The 22,002-nt window shown below is 43.1% G+C and overlaps 1 protein-coding gene across 2 annotated transcripts in view; it reads left to right on the forward strand.

Moving 5' to 3' along the window:
- Window positions 1-94: 94 nt before the first annotated feature.
- SLC45A2 (solute carrier family 45 member 2) overlaps window positions 95-22,002 on the forward strand; it is a 46,818-nt gene continuing 24,910 nt past the window's right edge. For both annotated transcript variants that reach the window (XM_019983100.2, XM_019983101.2), the window contains exons 1-2: window positions 95-9,253; window positions 11,080-11,256. In XM_019983100.2, the coding sequence (XP_019838659.2) occupies window positions 8,725-9,253; window positions 11,080-11,256 (706 nt within the window). In that variant the 5' untranslated portion in view covers window positions 95-8,724. The remainder of the gene's footprint in view (window positions 9,254-11,079; window positions 11,257-22,002) is intronic.

Raw genomic sequence — 22,002 nt, forward strand, 5'->3', positions numbered from 1 at the left:
CTAAAATAGCCTTTTGTTGCTCATTGAAATATTTTAGGCTCTACTGTTAACCAGAATGAATGTCCTTAGGTGGAAAAGTCCGATCCTTTTAATTTGGTAAGGAAACCATTCAGCTGGTGTCTCTGAATTAAAATTGTAGAAAATGTCCTTGAGGTTTCCTTCAGATAACTGCCACCTCTCCATCTAGACCAGCTTCTGTATATAACTGCTTGTTATTAGCATCATCCACCTGTGTCTCTTTATCAATAAACTGTACCATCATCCATTTGAAAGTCTTACTAGACTTTCCCTCCTCTTACTAGTCTCCAGCTTCCACTCCCAGTATGTCTACCTCTGTCTCAATAGACCCCACAGTTTACCTATCACTTCATTTGGCCACTGTTCAAATGTCCCTTACAGAGAGTCCTTTCCTGATCCCTGTCGAAAATAGCAACTGCCTTATCACTCACTCTCCCGGAACCCTGTTTCATTTTCCTTCATACTGCCTATCACTACTGACATTGTATGGATTAACCCCTGCCTCATTCCTTCTTTGGAGAAGGCAATGGCACCCCACTCCAGTACTCTTTCCTGGAAAATCCCATATACAGAGAAGCCTGGAAGGCTGCAGACCATGGGGTCGCTGAGGGTTGGACACAACTGAGCGATTTCACTTTCACTTTTCACTTTCATGCCTTGGAGAAGGAAATGGCAACCCACTCCAGTGTTCTTGCCTGGAGAAGCCCAGGGACAGGGGAGCCTGGTGAGCTGCCATCTGTGGGGTTGCACAGAGTCGGACACGACTGAAGTGACTTAGCAGTAGCAGCAGCAGCATTCCTTCTTAATTAGGGCGTGTTAAAATGGAAACTTTATGAAGGACTTTGTAGGTTTCATTCATTGCTCAGTTCCTGGTTCCTGGAATAGTGCCTGGCCCATATTGGAAATTTTGTGAATATTTATTAAAGAGATGAATCTCAATAGTGAAGTGCTATCAGTTCCACTTTCAGAGCTCCCATCTCCTTCCCTATCCCCATCTTCCATTGCTTCTTTCATCGAGACTGTATCACTTCTTCCTTGGATTACTGTTCAATTTCCCTTCCCAGCTTTACACCCCTAGTATCATTGCCTTCAATTTCCACCCCCCAACCTTAGCAAGATCTGGAATCTCATTTCTACATAGCACAACATCCAAAAGAAGAGAGGGTCTCAGGAGCCCTCTGCAAACCTTATCTAGTGTTTCCTTTTGTTGTTCAGTCACTCGGTCATGTCCTACTCTTTGCCAACCCGTGGACTGCAAAACACCAGACTTCCCTGTCCTTTACCATCTCCTGGAGCTTGCTCAAACTCATGTCCATTCAGTCGGTGATGCCATCCAACCATCTCATTCTCTGTCATCCCCTTCTCCTCCTGCCTTCAATCTTTCCAAGCATCAGGGTCTTTTCATATGAGTCAGTTCTTCCCATCCGGTGACCAAAGTATTGGAGCTTCAGCATCAGTCCTTCCAATGAATATTCAGGACTAATTTCCTTTAGGATCAACTGGTTGGATCTCCTTGCCATCCAAGGGACTCTCAAGAGTCTTCTCCAATACCACAGTTCAAAAGCATCAATTCTTCAGCATTCAGCCTTCTTTACAGTCCACCTCTCACATCCATACAGGACTACTGGAAAAACCATAGCTTTGACTAGACGGACCATTGACAAAGTAATGTCTCTGGTTTTTAATATGCTGTCTAGGTTTGTCATAGCTTTTCTTCCAAGGAGCAAGCATGTCTCCTTGGGTCAAGTTAAGTCACAAGCCAGCCCTATACTGGTCTTTGGTGGAGAAGGTAGGATTATCCATAGATAAAACTAACCTGCTCCTGGAGCTCCCCTGGACTCAACTTCCTGGAAGCGTGTGGGTGTTTGAGGGAGGGGTGGATTCTGGAAGTTGGTCCAGATTCCATCAGGATAGAGGAGTAGAGAATTTATGTTAACATCTCTGACATGCAGTATCTCAATTGCTTTTTGCCAATCACAAGAGGAAGGCAGGGTAGGTTTCTATACTTTATAGATGCGGACACAAGGCTCAGATGGTCCTAAACCTTCTTAGTTCACATGTCCCTTAGTGTCTTGATTTTTTTCATGGTGCCCCTAAGCCAAAAGAAATACATAATCATTCCGTTTGTAAATAATTAGGTCCCAATAACTTAAGTATTTTTGTTCTAACAACTTATTAGCTGATTGAAAAATATAGTGTACACACTTGAAAGAAGACATTTATTTTTCATTCTTTTTTAAAAATTTTAATTTTTTCATTCTTTTTTAAAAAATTATCATTGATTTACAACATTGTGTTTCAAATACAGCAATGTGATTCATTTATGTATATATATTTCTCAGACTATTTTCCTTTATAAGTTATTACATGATATTGAATATAGTTCCCTGTGCTATGCATGGAGAAGGTAATGGCACCCCACTCCAGTACTTTTGCCTAGAAAATACCATGGACGGAGGAGCCTGGTAGGCTGCAGTCCTTGGGGTCGCTAGAGTCGGACACGACTGAGCGACTTCACTTTCACTTTTCACTTTCATGCATTGGAGAAGGAAATGGCAACCCACTTCAGTGTTCTTTCCTGGAGAATCCCAGGGACGGGAAGCCTGGTGGGCTGCCGTCTATGGGTCGCACAGAGTCGGACACTACTGAAGCGACTTAGCAGCAGCAGTGCTATGCAAGGATTGTAAATCTTTATTTTACATATAGTAGTTTGTATCTGTTAATCCCACGCTCCTAGTTTATCCTTTCTCTACCCCTTCCTCCCCTTCCTCTTTTGTTAATCATAAGTTTGTTTTCTATGAGTGTGTTTCTGTTTTGTATATATATTCATTTGTATTATTTTTTAGATTCCACATATTGGTGATACTATATAATATTTGTCTTTCTCTGACATTAAGTATAATATTCTCTAGGTCCATCTATATTGCTGCAAATGACAATATTTCATTCTTTTTTTTATCGCTGAGTAGTATTCTATTGTATATATATACACCACATCTTCTTAATCTGATTGTCTGTTGATGGGCAGTTAGGTTGTTTCCATGTCTTGGCTATTGTAAATAGTGATGCTATGAACATTGGGGAGCATGTATCTTTTCAAATTAGAGTTTTTGTCTTTCCTGTCTATGTACTCAGAAATGAGATTGCTGGTTCACATGGTAGCTCTATTTTTAGTTTTTAAGGAACTTCCGTTCCTCCCCCCACCATGGTGACCTCACCAGCACACACTGCCATCAACAGTAGGATGGTTCCCTTTTCTCCACACTGTCTCCAGCATTTATTAGACTGGCCATTCTGACCAGTGTAAAGTGATATCTCCTTGTGGTTTTAATTTCCATCTCACTAATAATTAGTGATATTCAGCATCTTTTCATATACCTGTTTGCTATCTGTATGTCTTTGGATAGATGTCTGTTAGGTCCTCTGCCCATTTTTTTATGTGAGTTGTTTGTTTTGAGATGTTGAGCTGTATGAGTTGCTTGTATATTTTGGAAACTAGGCCCTTGTTGGCTGCATCATTTGCAAATATTCTCTCTCATACCATAGGTTGGCTTTTCATTTTGTTAATGGTTTCCTTTGCTGTGCACAAGCTTATAGGTTTGATTAGGTCCCATTTGTTTATTTCTGCTTTTATTTCTATTGTCTTGGGAGACTAATCTAAGAAAATATCTAAGAAAGAAATGATTTATGTCTGAGAATGTTTTATCTATGTTCTCTTCTAGGAGTTTTATGGTGTCATATCTTATATTTAGGTCTTTAAACCATTTCGAGTTTACTTTTGTATATGGTGTGAAGGAGTTTTCTAGTTTCATTGATTTACCCACATAGCTATCCAGCTTTACTAACACCACTTGTTGAAGAGACTGTCTTTTCTCTATTGTGTATTTTTGCCTCCTTTGTCTAATAGACTATAGGTGTGTGGGTTTTTTCTGGGCTCTGTGTTCTGTTCCATCTACATGTCCATTTTTGTGCCAATAGCATGATATTTTGATTACTATAGCTTTGTGGTATTGTCTGAAGCCTGGAAGGGTTATGCCTTCAGCTTTGTTCTTTCTCCTCAGGATTGCTTTAGCAATTCTGGGTCTTCTGTGGTTCCATAAAAACTTTAGAGTTACATTTTTCTAGTTCTATGAAAAATGTCTTGGGTATTTTGATAGGGATCACACTAAATGTGTAGATTGCTTTGGGTAGTATGGCCATTTTAACAATATTAGTTCCTCCAGTCAAAGAGCATGGTCTTTTCCATTTCTTTGAATCATCTTCAGTTTCCTTTATCAATGTTTTATAGTTAACAGCATATAGGTCTTTCACCTCCTTGGTTAAGTTTATTTCCAGGTATTTTTAAATGCAATTTTAAACAAGATTGTTTTCTAACTTTCACTTTCTGATAGTTCATTGTTGGTATAAAGAAATGCAACAGAGTTCTGTGTATTAATCATGTATCCTGCTACCTTGCTGAATTCATTTGTTGGTTCTAATAGTTTTTGTGTAAAGTCTTTAGGGTTCTCTGTACAGAGTATCATGTCATATCCAAATAATGACAATTTTACTCTTCCCTTCCAAATTTAATACCTTTGATTTCATTTTCTTGTTTGATTGTTATGGCTAGGACTTCCAATGCTGTGTTGAATGGAAGTGGTAAGAGTGGGCATCCTTGTTTTATTTATGAATTTAGCAGGAAAGCTTTTAGTTTTTCACTGTTGAGTGTTATGTTGGCTGTGGGTTTGTGGTAAGTGCTTTTATTATGTTGAGATATGTTCCCTCTATACTCATTTTGATGAGAGGTTTTGTCATGAATGGATGTTGAATTTTTCAAATGCTTTTTCTGTCTATTGAAATGATCATGTGGTTTTTGTCTTTTCTTTTATGTTAACGTAATGCTTCGCATTGATTTGTGCTTGTTTAACCATCCTTGTGACCCTGGAATAAATACCACTTGATCATAGTATATGATCCTTTTTACGTATTTTTGGGTGCAGTTTGCCAATATTTTGTTGATGATTTTTGCTTTTCATTAAAGATATTGTCCTGTAATTTTCTTTATTGGTAATATTTTTTGTCTGATTTTGGTATCAGGGTGATGGTGGCTTCATAGAATGACTTTAGGAATGTTTCCTCCTTTTTAATATTTGGGAGTAGTTTGAGAAGGATAGGTGTAAGTTCTTATTTGTATGTTTGGTAAAATTTCCCAGTGAAGCTGTCCAGTCCTGGGCTTTTGTTTGCAAGACGTGTTTTGTTTTTTGTTTTTTAAAGTATAGGTTCTATTTCACTTCTAGTGATCAGTCTGTTCACATTACCTGTTTCTTCTTGACTCAGCTTTAGTAGATTGCATTTCTGTTGTGTTTGTGGAGGGAGTTAAGCTCAACATCTTCCTACCCTATCATCTTGATTTTCCTCCTTATGTCATTTTTAATCACTAATGGGTCATAAGTGCCTGTTGTACACTGTGCAGCTTCTCATGTCTTGGAATCAGATTGGATGTCAGTATCTTCGTTTTCTGTTCCACATTGATATTTGTAATGCTTCTTATGTCTGTGGAAAACCCAGCTTTACAATAATCTAAAGTCAGTGAAAGGATTGTAGTGCAGTCTTATGTTGCGAGTATGAACTGTTTCACTCTTCCTTCAGGTGTTATCTGAAAGATGTTGAGTTTCACTGTGTTTACTGCCTTAAAAATTTTAAATCTCCTGAGATACCCCTTTGAGTTCATTGTGGCTCCCTGGGTTACCTTGGCACACAGTTTGAGAAATACCAGTTTAAGTGATCTACTCAGGGAAATACAGGAAGAAACAGGCAGAACCAGCATTTAAACTTTAATATTTTGACTCCAAGTCTTGTTCTTAGACCATTTTTACTGTCTTTCCTATGAGATCATGTTTCCCTTGCCACGAAGACTTTCATTTGAATTCAATGTCCAACAAGGAAAATACAACCCACTAGAAGTCTTCAAAACAGAGGAAATTAATATCACCAATTATTACATTAGTGATAAAAGAGATGAGAAGCCAAGGGAGGCAACGCAGATACAAGCAACCATAGGAATCTAGGAACACTCCCATAGGTGCAGGATCGATGGGAAAGGTAGTGTTATGGGGACCCAGAAGCTAAGGTTGGCAGCTGGACCCACAGTGGAAATGCAGCCACTGCCAGAGATGTCTCAGGATACAGAAAGAGGGGGAGGAAGTATCCTGATATCTTCCTTTCACCTGCCTCCTGTCTTCCCACCAGTTCCTCCCACTAGACAAATCTACCTGGAAGCTAGAGAGCAAGGGAACCTGGGAAACGTAGTCCCTTAGGTATGGAGCATAAGATGAGGAGGAGGGAATGGATCTGAGCAAACAGGCAGTTGACCAGCACTGCAAAGTGTAGCATATATACTTTATAATTCCTTTAGCAAACATTTACTGAGGACCTACTAGGTGCCAGGTATCATGCTAGATGCCATATGAGCAGAACAGACCTGATCACTGCTCATTAGAGAATCAAAGACTAAAACAGAAGGAAATGACAGATGAATGGATAAAGAAGTTGTGGTACATATACATAATGGAATATTACTCAGCCATAAAAAAGAATGCATTTGAGTCAGTTCTGATGAGGTGGATGAACCTAGAACCTATTATACAGAGTGAAGTGAGTCAGAAAGAGAAAGATAAATATCATATTCTAATGCACATATACAGAATCTAGAAACATGGTTCTGAAGAATTGATTTACAGGGCAGCAACATGGCAAATAGATGGGGAAACAGTGGCTGACTTTATTTTTCTGGGCCCCAAAATCACTGCAGATGGTGATTGCAGCTGTGAAATTAAAAGACATTTTCTCCTTGGAAGGAAAGTTATGACCAACCTGCTGCTGCTGCTACTGCTAAGTTGCCTCAGTCGTGTCTGATTCTGTGCAACCCCAGAGACGGCAGCCCACCAGGCTCCCCCAACCCTGGGATTCTCCAGGCAAGAACACTGGAGTGGGTTGCCATTTCCTTCTCCAATGCATGAAAGTGAAAAGTGAAAGTGAAGTCGCTCAGTCGTTCCCGGCTCTTAGCGACCCCATGGACTGCAGCCTACCAGGCTCCTCTCTCCATGGGATTTTCCAGGCAAGAGTACTGGAGTGGGGTGTCATTGCCTTCTCTGATGACCAACCTAGACAGCATATTAAAAAGCAGAGACATTACCTTGCCAACAAAGGGCCATCTAGTCAAGGCTATGGTTTTTCCAGTGGTCATGTATGGATGTGAGAGTTGGACTATAAAGAAAGCTGAGCACCAAAGAATTGATGCTTTTGAACTGCGGTGTTGGAGAAGACTCTTGAGAGTCCCTTGGACTGCAAGGACATCCAACCAGTCCATCCTAAAGGAGATCAGTCCTGGCTGTTCATTGGAAGGACTGATGTTGAAGCTGAAACTCCAATACTTTAGCCACCTGATGAGAAGAGCTGACTCATTTGAAAAGACCCTGATGCTGGGAAAGGTTGAGGGAGGAGGAGAAGGGGACAGCAGAGGATAAGATGGTTGGATGGCATCACCGACTCGATGGACATGGGTTTGGGTGAACTCCAGGAGTTGGTGATGAACAGGGAGGCTTGGCGTGCTGCGGTTCATGGGGTCTCAAAGAGTCAGACACGACTGAGCGACTGAACTGAACTGAACTGAACTGAAAGGAGAAACAGACATAGAGAATACACTTATGGACATGGGGAGAGGGGAGGAGAGGGTGAGATGTATGGAAAGAGTAACATGAAAACTTACATTATCGTATGTAAAACAGATAGCCAACAGGAATTTGCTGTATGGCTCAGGAAACTCAAACAGGTGCTCTGTATCAACCTAGAGGGGTGGGATAGGGAGGAAGGTGGGAGGGAGGTTCAAAACGGAGGGGATATATGTATACTTATGGCTGATTCACGGAGAAGGCAATGGCAACACACTCCAGTATTCTCGCCTGGAAAATCCCATGGACACAGGAGCCTGGTAGGCTGCAGTCCGTGGAGTCCCTAAGAGTCGGACACGACTGAGCAACTTCACTTTCATTTTTCACTTTCATCCATTGGAGAAGGAAATGGCAACCCACTCCAGTGTTCTTGCCTGGAGAATCCCAGGGACAGGGGAGCCTGGTGGGCTGCCGTCTACGGGGTCGCACAGAGTTGGACACGACTGAAGCAACTTAGCAGCAGCAGCAGCAGCATGGCTGATTCATGCTGAGGTTTGACAGAAAACAACAAAATTCTGTAAAGCAATTATCCTTCAATAAAAAAATGAATTAAACGAAAAAAGCAGGAGAATAAACAGAACTATGTCAAGTATGGAAGAAAAATATTGCAGTGCTGTGGGAGAGTTAGTAATTTAGAAGGGGCAGCCTCTCACTATTTTAAGTCTAGTTAATTGACTCGATGTGTGTGTATGTAGAAAACTTGTGTTCAAGGAAGGACAGAATATTATATCCAGAAAAAGTTTAGAAAAAACATTGACCCCCTTCATACTTAACATCTACATTATAGGGCTTTATTGTCCCAAAGCTATGTGTGATTGTGTGTAAATGTGTGTGTGTGTGAGAGAGAGAGAGGCAGAATCAGAGAGAGAACAGTACAAAGGAAGATTCCTTTAGAAACACGTTCAAAGGAGCCAGAGGGCTCCCAGCTGGCTAATCTCCATCATGCTTTCCTGGCCCCTCCCCCTTCCTTCTCATCATAACTTGTGATCTTAGAGGCATGAAAGAATTTGAGCCCCGCCCCCAGCCTGGCCGTCTCTGCGGGCCGTGCAGCCAGGCTCCATGTCAAATCCACCTGGGAGCGCGAACCCCAGGGCCACGGAGAAGGTGGTGGGCTTGCAGGCAGGTTCCCCGCCCAGTGGCCATGGGCGACAAGAGCGGGCAGTCTCCCCTACGCACCTATAAATCCCTTGATGAGGAGGGCCTCTTCGGCTCTGCGGAGCTGCCCAAAAGACCCACGGGGAGCCTGGTTATGCACAGCATGGCCATGTTCGGCCGGGAGTTCTGCTATGCGGTGGAGGCGGCCTACGTGACTCCAGTGCTGCTCAGCGTGGGCCTGCCCAAGAGCCTGTACAGCATGGTGTGGCTCCTGAGTCCCATCTTGGGGTTCCTGCTGCAGCCCGTGGTGGGATCGGCCAGCGACCACTGCCGGGCCCGGTGGGGCCGACGGAGACCCTACATCCTCACGCTGGGCCTCATGATGCTCCTGGGCATGGCCATGTACCTCAACGGGGATGCGATCATATCAGGTCAGTGGACTGCACCTGGTAGGCTAGGTAGGCTGGGTGGGAGAAGGTCCTGTTATGCAACTCAGGACAAGGAGAATGCAAAGTTCTTTCTGTGACAGTCAAAAAATGGTTAAAACTGATTCCCTAAGTTACATCGACTTTCCACCTTTGAGTGACCCAGATTCTGTAGTTAGGCACCTTTACTTTTAGAAACGTCAGGATACATTATTTTTTAATTGTTGTGAGAACTTAAAAATGGGATTATATTTTTACCTATTTTATTATATTATGTATTGTTACGTTTATCAATTATGGGGTTTTGTGTGTGTGCCCACCATACCTTATTTAGGACTTTCTCAAATTAACCAGCTGCCTAATGGCTCCATAAATTTTTCCAATAAATGTGTGTCCAAAGAAGAGTTAATGATGTTCACAGCTTTATATGGAGTCTTGTAACAGGTACAGGGCATCAGCCTGGCAGCTCAAGGGGACATTTTTTCATTGCAAATCATGGACATAGACCTGATGGTGAGCACTTTTTCTAGCCATTAAACAGCTGCTGATTAATCAGTAATTGGTGGTAGTATATATCACATTGAAAGAAAGAATTGTTAAACTTAAAAATAGCACACATTTTCTGACCATTAACTCTCAGGGTAGCAGAATGGATGATAATGAGCCATGATAATCAGTTATCATCTCTATGTATTTAAAAGTGGGCATGAATCTATAAATGTATATTTCTGGAAGAATTTATATAAAAAAAAATACCTGAAAAGAAATTTTGCCTCTAAGGAAGGGTGCTAAAGGCCTGGGGGTGAGAGGGGGAAGTTAAGCTTGTCGTTCACTTATTTTTGTAGTGAATTTTTAAAATCAGGTGCATATATTACACGTTTTCTTAAGTTTAAAAAATAAACTGAAAGCATGAGAAATAGTTATGAGGGGGTGAATGAACAGTGGTATGGTCATAGGATGAATATCATTTAGGTGTTAAAATTGTGACATTGCTCTTCATCCACCGAAAGGCAAAGGTACGAAGAGAGTTGGTTAAAGATGCTCACTTACAACCTGCTCCCATTACTCAGTGCTCCTCCAAGCCAAGCCCTCCAGCCTGTGGCATCAGCCTCACTGGAGGCTGATAGAGATGAAAATTCCCAGGCCCTACCTTCCGCCTATTGAGGAATCATAGGAGACTCATGGTAGGTGAGGCCCAACAATCGGTTTTAACAAGTCATCCCGGTAATGGTTAAGGAGCTAAAGTCTGAGAAGCACTGCATGAGGGCACAGATGCACACCTCTCTCTATTTTTGTGCATAAAGGGATGTCTGAAGGATGACCATCTCTTGGGCCTGGGATCTTGAAGTATTTTCCCCAGCTTTCCTATATGGTTGGAGTGGTTTACAGTCAGTACATATAATTTTTTAAACCGGTTTATTTAAAAGAGATGATGCACATACCATAAAAGTCACCATCTAAAAGTGAACAGCTCAGTGCTTTTCAGTATATTCTCAAAGTTGTATAACCACCACCGCTATCTAATTACACAACAGTTTCATCTCCCCTCTACAGAAACCTGGTAGCCATTAGCAGACACTCCCAATTTCCTTCTCCCCCACAGTCCTAGGTAACTGCTCAATCTATGTTCTGTCTCCAGAGAGCTGTCTTTTCTGGACATTCACTGCATGACTTTCAAAACTTGAAAAAATAATGAAGCTGTATTTTATTTGGAAGAGCAAACACAACGAAAGAGTAGGGAGGTAATATGATGACAGGAAGTTTGTGTGGAAATAAAAATGTGGATTGTTCTAAACCGGGATTTAGGAGACCAACGGTTGTTTCTCTTTTAGCTTTGATTGCTGACCCAAGGAGGAAGCCGATTTGGGCCATAAGTATCACCATGATAGGTGTGGTTCTCTTTGATTTTGCTGCTGACTTCATTGATGGGCCCATCAAAGCCTACTTGTTTGATGTCTGCACTCATCGAGATAAGGAGAGGGGCCTCCACTTCCATGCCCTCTTCACAGGTAGGGAATATCCAGAAAGTCTATCCTTCAGGTCTCCGGGCAGGGAAGCCCTTCCACTGAAGCCATCCAGTGTCTCAGCACTCAGATTTTTTGAATGAATGGATCTGTTGATGCATCGCTCCCATCACGCGGGCTCTGTCTTCCAGGGCATTCCTCTTGTGACCAGGCTTTGGAGTTTCTGCAAAGGAAGTTTGTAGGAGAGCTCTCTGAAGAGCCATGTGTGGAGACATTTACAATGAAATGAAAAGAAGCCTTGTAGACTTCATATTTTGTTTTGTTCTTTAGTCAGTAATGTGTATCATCAACATTATTTAGAAGCTTGCAGCTTCTTGGGCCCCTCTTCCTGTTATTTTAATTCAGCAGGTTCGGGGTGGGGCCCAGAAATTTGCTTTTTTAATGACTTTCCCAGATGATTCTGTGGCAAGTGTCCCAGGAATCACATGAACCACATTTAAAAACAGAAATAGGAACAAACCAAGCAAATACAAAGCCCCAAGTCTTAGGGACTTCTTCCTTTTTTTAAATTTATTTACTTATTTGGCTGCACTGGGTCTTAGTTGCAACAATCAGGGCCTTTAGTTGCCCCATGTGGGATCTAGTTTCCTGACTGGATCGAACTCCAGGCCTCCTGCATTGGGAGCTCAAAGTCTTAGCCATTGGGCCACCAGGAAAGTCCTAGAGATGTCCTAGTTATATAAACAGTTGGCAAATCCTCAACCTCCTGTTTTGGAAAATGCCATGCCAAGAGGACACTTCTTGGGGCCATTGCTGGCCTTCTTTTGTGGCTGTTGGGCCCTTCATGTAGAGCAATGCTACTAATGTTCAACATGCATTTCTAGAGCTCCATTTGTTGTTCAGTCACTCAGTCATGTCCCACTCTTTTCAACCCCTTGGGCTACAGCATGTCAGGCTTCCCTGTCCTTCACTATTTCTTGGAGCTTGCTGAAACTCATGTCCATCGCGTCGGTGATGCCATCCAGCCGTCTCATCCTCTGTCATCCCCTTCTCCTCCTGCCCTCAGTCTTTCCCAGCATCAGGGTCTTTTCCAATGAGACTGCTCTTCACATCAGATGGCCAAAGTATTGGCATCAGTCCTTGCAGTGAACATTCAGGACTGATTTCCTTTAGGACTGACTGGTTTGATCTCCTTGCTGTCCTTCCAGTTGGGACTGTTCTAGAATTGGGGTGTCATCCACAGGACAACAGCATGATCCTGTCCTGGGAGCATTGTTAGGTCTAGATGTAAGGACTTTATTTCATTTTCTCCAAGGCCCAGCCAAGGTATTTTTATTTTATGTTTTGTCTCCTCCCATGGTCAGATATGTCCCATGAGAAACAGAATCTTGAATTTTGTTCAGATTATATCTGCACAGCCAAAAGCAGGCCTGCCCACAGAAGCCGTTCGGTCAACAATTTGTTGTTTGTGCAGATATTTGAATGGTGAACACTGGGAAGAATGGGGCTGCCCGGCAGAGAGCGGCCTGGAGGAGCAGGAGTCCAGCCCATCTGTCTGGGACCCCTGAACACTTTGTCTACCAGCTGGAAGGTCCCAGAATAGAGATTCAAACTTCATTCTCCTAACTTAAATCCCACAATTCCTACTGCTATGTAATAATCTGCTGAAATTAATTATGATATTGCGGGAGGCTTTTTGGCTTTTGAACCTGACACGTTGAGAGTTTTGTTGCTCTAAGTACTTTGGGAAATGTGGTCACTCCTTCCCAGCTTATATCAGCGTTAGTCTTGGCCTAACAACCTTTGCTTTGCTGCCTCTGATATTAAAAGACTGAGCTCTGTACTTTGGGAACTTTTCCAGGGTTAATACGTGGTAGTATTTCTGTTGAGTTTGATAAAATGTCTTGAGGTTTTCTTTTGATATTAGTGTATTGTGGTTTCAGCAAGCCTATAATTCATGTGTAATTTTCATGTGACCTCATTTCAGGCTTTCACTGTATCTTGTCTGAGCTTTCGTACTTACCCTTTAACTGATTTTCCAGTCTCTAATTTTTTCCTATTCCAATTGTGCTAACACACAGCTTCTAGAGCCACATTCCTAAAAGACAGCTTTGACTGGGACACTTTCATGTTCAATGACCCGCAGTGGCTCCTGTTGACAAAAAAATTAATGAATTAATCAATAGTCAATTTAAGAAAGAAATAGAGAATTTTATTCAAGTCAACCTAAAGATTATAAATTGGGAAACAGTCTCTCAGAGAGCTCTCAGAACTATTCCTCCCATCAGAGGTCAAAGCACAGTGAAATATGAGACAAAGTGTTGTACATCTAATGACGTACTGACAGTTTATGTAGTCCGGGTCTGCACATACAAGGCGAGTAGTGGGTCATTGTGACCGCTTAAAGGATTGAGAAAGGACTGTTATCTGCTAAGGAGTTCCCTTGCTGGTGCCAGGACAAAGTTGCTGCTGTCAAGGAAGTATTCCTGTGACTTCTATGACTGTGGTCTGATTAATATATTAATGGGAAATAGACGGGAAAACAGTGGAAACAGTGTCAGACTTTATTTTTCTGGGCTCCAAAATCACTGCAGATGGTGAATGCAGCCATGAAATTAAAAGACGTTTACTCCTTGGAAGGAAAGTTATGACCAACCTAGATAGCATATTCAAAAGCAGAGACATTACTTTGCCAACAAAGGTCCGTCTAGTCAAAGCCATGGTATTTCCTGTGGTCATGTATGGATGTGAGAGTTGGACTGTGAAGAAAGCTGAGCGCTGAAGAATTGATGCTTTTGAACTGTGGTATTGGAGAAGACTCTTGAGAGTCCCTTGGACTGCAAGGAGATCCAACCAGTCCATCCTAAAGGAGATCAGCCCTGGGACTTCTTTGGAAGAAATGATGCTAAAGCTGAAACTCCAGTACTTTGGCCACCTCATGCAAAGAGTTGACTCATTGGAAAAGACTCTGATGCTGGGAGGGATTGGGGGCAGGAGGAGAAGGGGGCGACAGAGGACGAGATGGCTGGATGGCATCACCGACTCAATGGACATGAGTTTGGGTGAACTCCAGGAGTTGGTGATGGACAGGGAGGCCTGGTGTGCTGCAATTCATGGGGTCGCAAAGAGTCGGACCTGACTGAGCAACTGAACTGAACTGAACTGAACTGAAAGAACCCTCTGGGTTCAGAGTACTTGGAAATCTTCTGGGCTAGAGGTTCTCTAACTTGTAGTCTGAGAGTCTTTACCTTTGCCTCGGTCGGACATGACTGAGCAACTGAACTGAACTGAACTGATCGTGCAGATGCATATTGCACACTCCAGGGGAGGGAGGAGGCCCAAAGGGGAAAGTGTTATATTTAAATCTAGGCCCAGCAATTCCAAATGTTTTTCAAATAAGTGCCAAAGGGTTCACTGCCAAAATGTTCTCTAGCATGTTTCTGAATTTTTTTTTTTTTTTAAAGAAAAGACCCTACTGGCTTTTGGGAATTTTAGTCCTCTAACTTTTTCTGTCTTATGTTTAAAGATAACTCTACCTGCCCTCCACCCCTGGTGTATGTGATAGCCATGCTGGGTTTAGTGGATCCATCTCATCCCTTCTGGATTCCCTGGTAGCTCAGTTGGTAAAGAATCTGCCTGCAATGCAAGAGACCCTGATTCACTTCCTGGATCAGGAAGATCCCCTGGAGAAGGCATAGGCTACCCACTCCAGTATTCTTGGGCTTCCCTGGTAGCTTAGACAGTAAAGAATGCGCCTGCAATGGGGAATACTTGGGTTCGATCCCTGTGTTGGGAAGATCCCCTGGCAGAGAGCATGGCAACCCACTCTAGTATTCTTGCCTAGAGAATCCCCATGGACAGAGGAGCCTGGCTGGCTCCAGCACCTGGGGTCGCAAAGAGTCAGACACAACTGAGTGACTAAGCACAGCACAGCCTCATCCTTTCACCTCATGCCTTTACCTCTGGGGCTGTGGAACCCTCACTCACCGGAAAGAAAGGAAATTCCTCCCTCGAGTCAAAATGCTTGTAACTGAGGATCTGTTGCTATTAGTAAATTAACCCGAGGCCTTGCTGTCCTGAACAGCAGTCTCCATTCCACCCAAGGAGGCTGGGATGAGGGCTGATGGTCAGTAAAGTTTGTGCCAGTTCAAATCCTGGCTCCTCCTCCTGCCCAGTCCCTAGTGTTTCTGAACTTCTTCTCAGGGTTGTGAATCTATCCACCATGTTAGTTACTAATATCCTGGCAATATATTGGGGCTTCCCTCATAGCTCAGTCGATAAAGAATCTACCTGCAATGCCGGAGACCTGGGTTTGATCCCTGGGTTGGGAAGATTCCCTGGAGAGGGCAATGGCAACCAACTCTAGTGTTCTTGCCTGGAGAATCCCATGGACAAAAGAGCCTGGCAGGCTACAGTCCATGGGGTTGCAAGAAGTGGATGCAGCTTAGCAACTGAATCACCAACCACTGCCACCATTCTGGCAAATGGTCTCAAGCAATGGTTCCTGAGAAAGGAACCCTTTAATAGGATTCAGCACCAAATGTATATATTTACTATATGTTCTCCATTCCCACCAGGCTTGCAAAACTTGCGTTTGTTTGTAATGACTTGGTAAGGAACTTGCCCCAAGTGCATCTCTGGAAGAAGAATGGGTAACGTGTTAGGCTTAGCTTCTTTTGACTGTTTGGTTTCTTTAATACTTCAAAGTTTGCATAAAAAATGCTTTTGAAACAAATACTCAGAATAGAAATAATTAAGAGCTAAAAAAAGAGTTCTAAAAATGAAGTTTAGATATGAGTCCCTTTGACCAAATGTATACAAGTGGAAAAAGGCTGTGTTTCATGGTAGAGTCGATTTTAACTCCTCCTTCAGGCTTCATTGCTGCATGAGTGGATTTCTTTCATTAGCTGAGTTTCCTTTGAAGTTTCTGCCCCTAGTGAACTTTCATGTCTCCTCACTCAGGCAGGAAAGGATGTGGCCAGAGCAGAAACCAGGGTACAGGAATTTCAGCTTTGAGGATGACATGGATAACTTTGGGCGAAACAGATAAGGTCTACAAACTGCCATTTCTTATCCCAATTCAGCACCTACCTCTCGAGGAATCTCAAAGGCAGGTTAGAGATAGGAGCCCCTGAGGATATTTTTTCATTTACTCAATACTGTGTATGTGCTTAATCATTCATCTGTGTCTGACTCTTTGCAACCTCATGGACTGTAGCCCGCCAGGTTCCTCTGTCAATGGAATTCTCCAGGCAAGAATACTGGAGTGGGCTGCCATTCCCTTCTCCAGGGGATCTTCATAACCCAGGGATGGAACCTGGGTCTCCTGCATTGCAGGTTAATTCTTCACCATCTGAGCCATGAGGGAATTGTCTACCAGAAATCTCTTTCCCCAGATACCAACTGGCTGGCTTGGTTTGCTTCCTCTCTTTGTTACAATCTCTGGTCACATAGCCCCTCCTCAGCGATTCATGATTACTTGATAATATATTATTTATTCATTTGTTTGTTGTTTATTATCTGCCTCTAGAGCCAACATATAAGCTATCTGAAGACAGGAATATTTCCTGTTTGTTCCAAAATCACTAGTGCTTAGAATAGTCCTGGAAATATGCTGAAGAAATATTGATGAGACAAATATTCTATTTTAACATCCTCCTTTTACCTGTGAGGAAGCTGTGTTGCTGAGAGGTAAGTGACTAACTCAAGGTCACACAGCTGGATGTATGTACTAAGTCGCTTCAGTCACGTCCAACTCTTTTCGGCCCTATGGACCATAGCGCACCAGGCTCCTCTGTCCATAGGGTTTTCCAGGCAAGAATACTGGAGAGGGTTGCCATGCACTTCTCCAGGGCATCTTCCCAACCCACAGATCGAACCTGGGTCTCTTACGTCTCCGGTTTTGGCAGGCATGTTCTTTACCACTAGCGCCACCTGGGAATACAGCTAGTGGAAGATATTGAATCAATCTTTATGTCTGAAATGGAAGTGAATCCCCAACCCAAGGGCTTCCCTCATAGCTCAGTTGGTAAAGAATCTGCCTGCAATGCAGGAGACCGGGGTTTGATCCCTGGGTTGGGAAGATCACCTGGAGAAGGAAATGGCAACCCACTCCAGTATTCTTGCCTGGAGAATCCCATGGACAGAGGAGCCTGGCAGGCATCAGTTCATGGGCTTCCAAAGAGTCAGGCACAACTTAGCGACTAAACCACCACCCCAACCCAAATGTAGTTTAATTGTGTCTGTGTTGAGCCCCATTGGCCCAGGATGGTGAAAACTTAGTGTCAGTCCCTTTGGAATACTCTCCTACACCTTTCCCTGAGTCTTGCATCTAAAAACTTGGAGCTTAGAGGGCAAAAGTTTCAGGTAGCAAGGATCTGGGTTTCAGTATCATGTGTTCTCACTGGCATTTACTAGGCCGTCCTTGGTCCTGCGTTTCCCAGTTGTGAGGCTGAACTGGTCACAGTCACATTCTCGCTCATCCTTGTCCACAGGACCCCTTCAGAACCCCCAGGATTCTCAGCTCCCCACCACCCACATGGCATCCTGCTCTTCCAAGGCCTACAGATGTGAGCTGCAAACTCTCCATGCTCTGGTTTCCTTGTCTCTAAAAGAGAGGTGGAAATTCAGTTGAGCCTTATTATTCAGGGATTCTATATTGTGAAGTCATCTGCTTACTAAAACTTACTGGTACCACCAAAATCAATACTTGCAGCTCATTCTCCAACATTTGCAAGCATCTACAGAGTGGAGGAGGAAAAAAACCAATGTGACTCACCCAGTGTGCTTGCTTCCAACTGTGGTTGAGCAAGGTGACACTCTGCCTTCTTGTTTTGATTCTTACACTGTAAACAGATGTCCTTTTTGTGATATATTTAGTGCCATTTTTTTTTTCTTTTCTGTTTTTTTTTTTTTTTTCTTGGTTATTTCAGTATCTAAAGTGGCTCCAAATGTGGTGCTGAAGGCACTGCTTGGGTTCATAAGTGCAAGAATGTTGTGATGTGACTTCTGGAGAAAATATGTGTCCTAAATGTTGTTCCGGTGTGAGTTACAGTGCCGTTGGCCACAGGCTATTCAATGAGATATCTTTAAACAGAAACACATGTAAAATAAGGTTCTGTGTTGTTTCACTGATGAAAACGAAGACTTGAGGCTCACAGGAACTTAATCCTTAGGGCAGGAATTTACTATTCACCAATTCAGGGTTTAAGGAAACTTTCTGGAACGTAACTACTGGTAATAGTAAGATGCAGCGGTAGTAACTTCCTCAAAGGGTGGTTGTGAGGATTAAGTGAGTTGTAAACGTCAAGCACCTAGAATGGAGCCTGACACTCGGGCTCATCTATCTCTACCCACCACAGAGCCCTTGCTTCCTTGAATTCTGAATGTCCCCCTGGGGTCTTCCTAGGAAATAAAGTGTTGATCCCTTCTGCTCTTGGGTTCTTCAAGCCATCTGGGAGGTTCTGGTCCCCACCCCTCATCCTCCTATGCCAGCGAGGTCCAAGGATCGAGGAGCAGAACCACTACAGCTTTAGGGACACACCAATTCACCCTTCGTGAATGCTTTGCCTACCCTGGGAAGCCTTGTTCTTAAATCACTTTTTTTTTTTTTTTTTTTTACTGAATCTGTTGCAGTAAAAAAGAGAATGGAGGAATGAGTTTTTCTCTTTCCCTTTCCTGAGAAAGTGAAGTCGCTCAGTCGTGTTCAACTCTTTGTGACCCCCTGGACTATAGCCTACCAGGCTCCTCCGTCCATGGGATTTTCCAGGCAAGAGTACTGGAGTGGGGTGCCATTTCCTTCTTCAGGGTTTCTACCTGACCTAGGGATCAAGCCCAGGGCTCTCACATTGTAGGCAGATGCTTTACTGTCTGAGCCACCAGGGAAGTCCAGTGAAGAAGATAAAAGAGAATAGAGAGCAGGCCTGAACAATCCTAACTGGTCCTAACTCTGCATGTCTACAGTTTAAGTTTGCTTTTCTTCCCCCTAACTCTGCAGGAGCTACATTTCTCACCAATTTTACCTTTGACTTTATGCTAAATACATCCTGCATCTAGTTTTTACCCTTACAACATCCTTCCCTTTGTAATTACATATCAGAGCCACCAAACTGCCAGACTCAATTACTGGGTTACTGACACCAGACTCTGACTGTCTTTGAAACACTGCAAGAGGAAGAAATCAAGATCCTAATACCTTTGTTCCTCATCCCTGACTCCTGACTAAGCCCCTAGACTCCCATGGAGAGGGAGCATTGTTCTTGAGGCATGAACCTATTGTCTTTCCCTCTCTGCTGGCTGAGAATTAAAGCCACCTCCCTATTTCCTCCATACTTGGTCTCCGTATTTTTTATTCAGCTCCGGTGGGCTAAGAGAGCCAAGGTTTTGGCCAGCAACAAATCTACCATCAGTGCCTTTGGAGCCTAAGGGCTTCTGAAACTCAGAAGCAAGGAGACACGTTCTTATTTCTCTGCTTTCTACTTTCATGTTCTTCCCCAAAAGCAATGAGCCTGGCTCAGTTTGAACATGAAGGAAGGGCCCAGGGAAATACCAGGGCAGTTGTGGGTGGACGGAAGCTGTGGTCAGCACTTAAATATATTTTCTCACATCTCTTAGGAGATGAGTTGCCTTGCAAATCTCATGAAATGTCAGGTCTTGGATGCTCAGTCTCTAGAAGGGAAGTCATGTCTGCCTGGTTCATTGCTGTGTCTGCAGTGCCCAGCGCAGTTCTTGGTGAGAGTTGGTGTTCCATCCATTTCTATTGATTAAAAAATATCTCTCATACACACACACACACACACACACACACACTCCTAGTAGCTGATACTTATGTTAAGTCTCTGGGATTTTGTGTGTATGGTGTAGGTAGGAACTAATCTGACACCTTCATTGCTATTTTCTCAACACACAGAAAAGAATCAGAAGGACTCTTCCATGAACCTTCCAGGAATGCAGGGTCTTTCATCTGTCCCCTTGCTGAGATACTGAAGCCGGCAGCACACTGATAACTCTCTTCTCCTTGAGCTCTTTCTCCATTGCTGTTGAGGTTGTTTAGTCACATGCCTGAAGCCAGGAAAACAATTACAGATGCATGGTAGGTGCAGAGTTTGACTCTTTAGATTCCTTGTTCCTGAAACTCTCCCAGTTTCCCATTTTACCTATTACATGTTGTGTTAGTCACCCAGTCATATCCGACTCTCTGTGACACTGTGGGTTGATTGTAGCCTGCCAGACTTCTCTGTCTGTGGAATTCTCTAGGCAAGAATACTGGAGTGGGTTGCCATTCCGTTCTCCATGGATCTTCCTGACCAGGGATTGAACCTGGGCCTCCCGCATTGCTGGCAGATTCTTTACCATCTGAGCCACCAGAGAAGCCCTTTACTTATTACAGTTGTAGATTACAGAAAGAAATAATACATATTTCTGTATGCTTGGACTTCTTCCAGGAGGAACCATTGTTTAAGCTATATTGTTAGATATGAAATACACTGCTGAGCCATTCATTCCAGGGGGTTGGCTCTGGTGTGAGTGACATCACAGCCTGGCTCTGTCAGGCTAGGACAAGAGCTAGCTGGACCCTTCTTTTTGCAGAGGCTGGTTATCTAATGTGGTGACAGATGCCCTTGAGATGCCCCAGCTTATCATATGGCCAATAGCCTGGGGACTGACTCCAAGAGCCCCAGGAAGGCTGATGTTGGCAGTAGAGATAAATGTAACCTTGATATAAATGTGGGAGCTGATGTCAGCCTTTGTTGCAACTTTGATGACTAGACTTTGTTTAGGAGACTATTTTGAAGATAAAATCCTTAGTTTAAATAGAGGATGTTAAAAGGAAAGCTTTCAGTAAATTCCTACAGCCCTCTGCTGGGCCTCATCAGATCTGAAGGTGTGAATAGATAAATGTTTCCATCCAGAGTTTTAAGATGCTGCCTAGTAGAAATGGCATCCCACTTCAGTATTCTTGCCTGGAGAATCCCATGGGTAGAGGAGCCTGGTGGGCTACAGTCCATAGGGTTGCAAAGAGTTGGACACTACTAAAGCAACTTAGCATTCAGCATGGCCCCACTATTCAGCAAGGCATACTGTTATAACTTTTAGCTGTGTCCCGCAGTAGTGCTGAGACAAATGAATTAGTTTTGCTTGTTTTGTTTTTTCCTCTTTCCTGAGAGAAGAGAGGACTGGTAAATTTTTTAAGATACTTGTAGCATGTTTTACTTAACTGATTAGTGGAGGAACTGATTGGGAAGACAAAGAGTTTCCCCAAGTTCTTTCAGGATAAATTGTGTGTGTGTGTGTGTGTGTGTGTGTGTGTGTGTGTTTAGCAAAAGAAAAAAAATGCTAGATTAGATACAAACCTGATTAACATTCTACAAGGTAATATAACTGTAGCTCCTCTATAATAGTCCTACCAGGTTATGAAAATATGGTTACAAACCTTATTAATGTCTGCAAATTATCCTTAGTTTTACAGGATTGTACATCATTGCGCTTTATCAGTTGTGGCTTGTTGGTCAAATATCAGATGAGGGTGGTTCAGGTTGCTTAGAAATTGCTCTATCCCCTGAGTGCTCAAAAAGTGATATTTGGACTAACAGGGGTGGATTGGCACTGGGGAGCTTGAAAGGAATGCAGAGCCTTGGGTTCTACTGCCATCTTTAAAATCAGAACTTATGCTATAGACTTCCCTGGTGGCTCAGACAGTAAAGTGTCTGCCTATAATTTGGGAGACCTGGGTTCAATCCCTGTGTCAGGAAGATCTCCTGGAGAAGGAATGGCAACCCACTTCTGTCTTCT

Source organism: Bos indicus, chromosome 20, assembly GCF_029378745.1.
Source record: "Bos indicus isolate NIAB-ARS_2022 breed Sahiwal x Tharparkar chromosome 20, NIAB-ARS_B.indTharparkar_mat_pri_1.0, whole genome shotgun sequence".
In the NCBI taxonomy this organism is placed as follows: Eukaryota; Metazoa; Chordata; class Mammalia; order Artiodactyla; family Bovidae; genus Bos; species Bos indicus.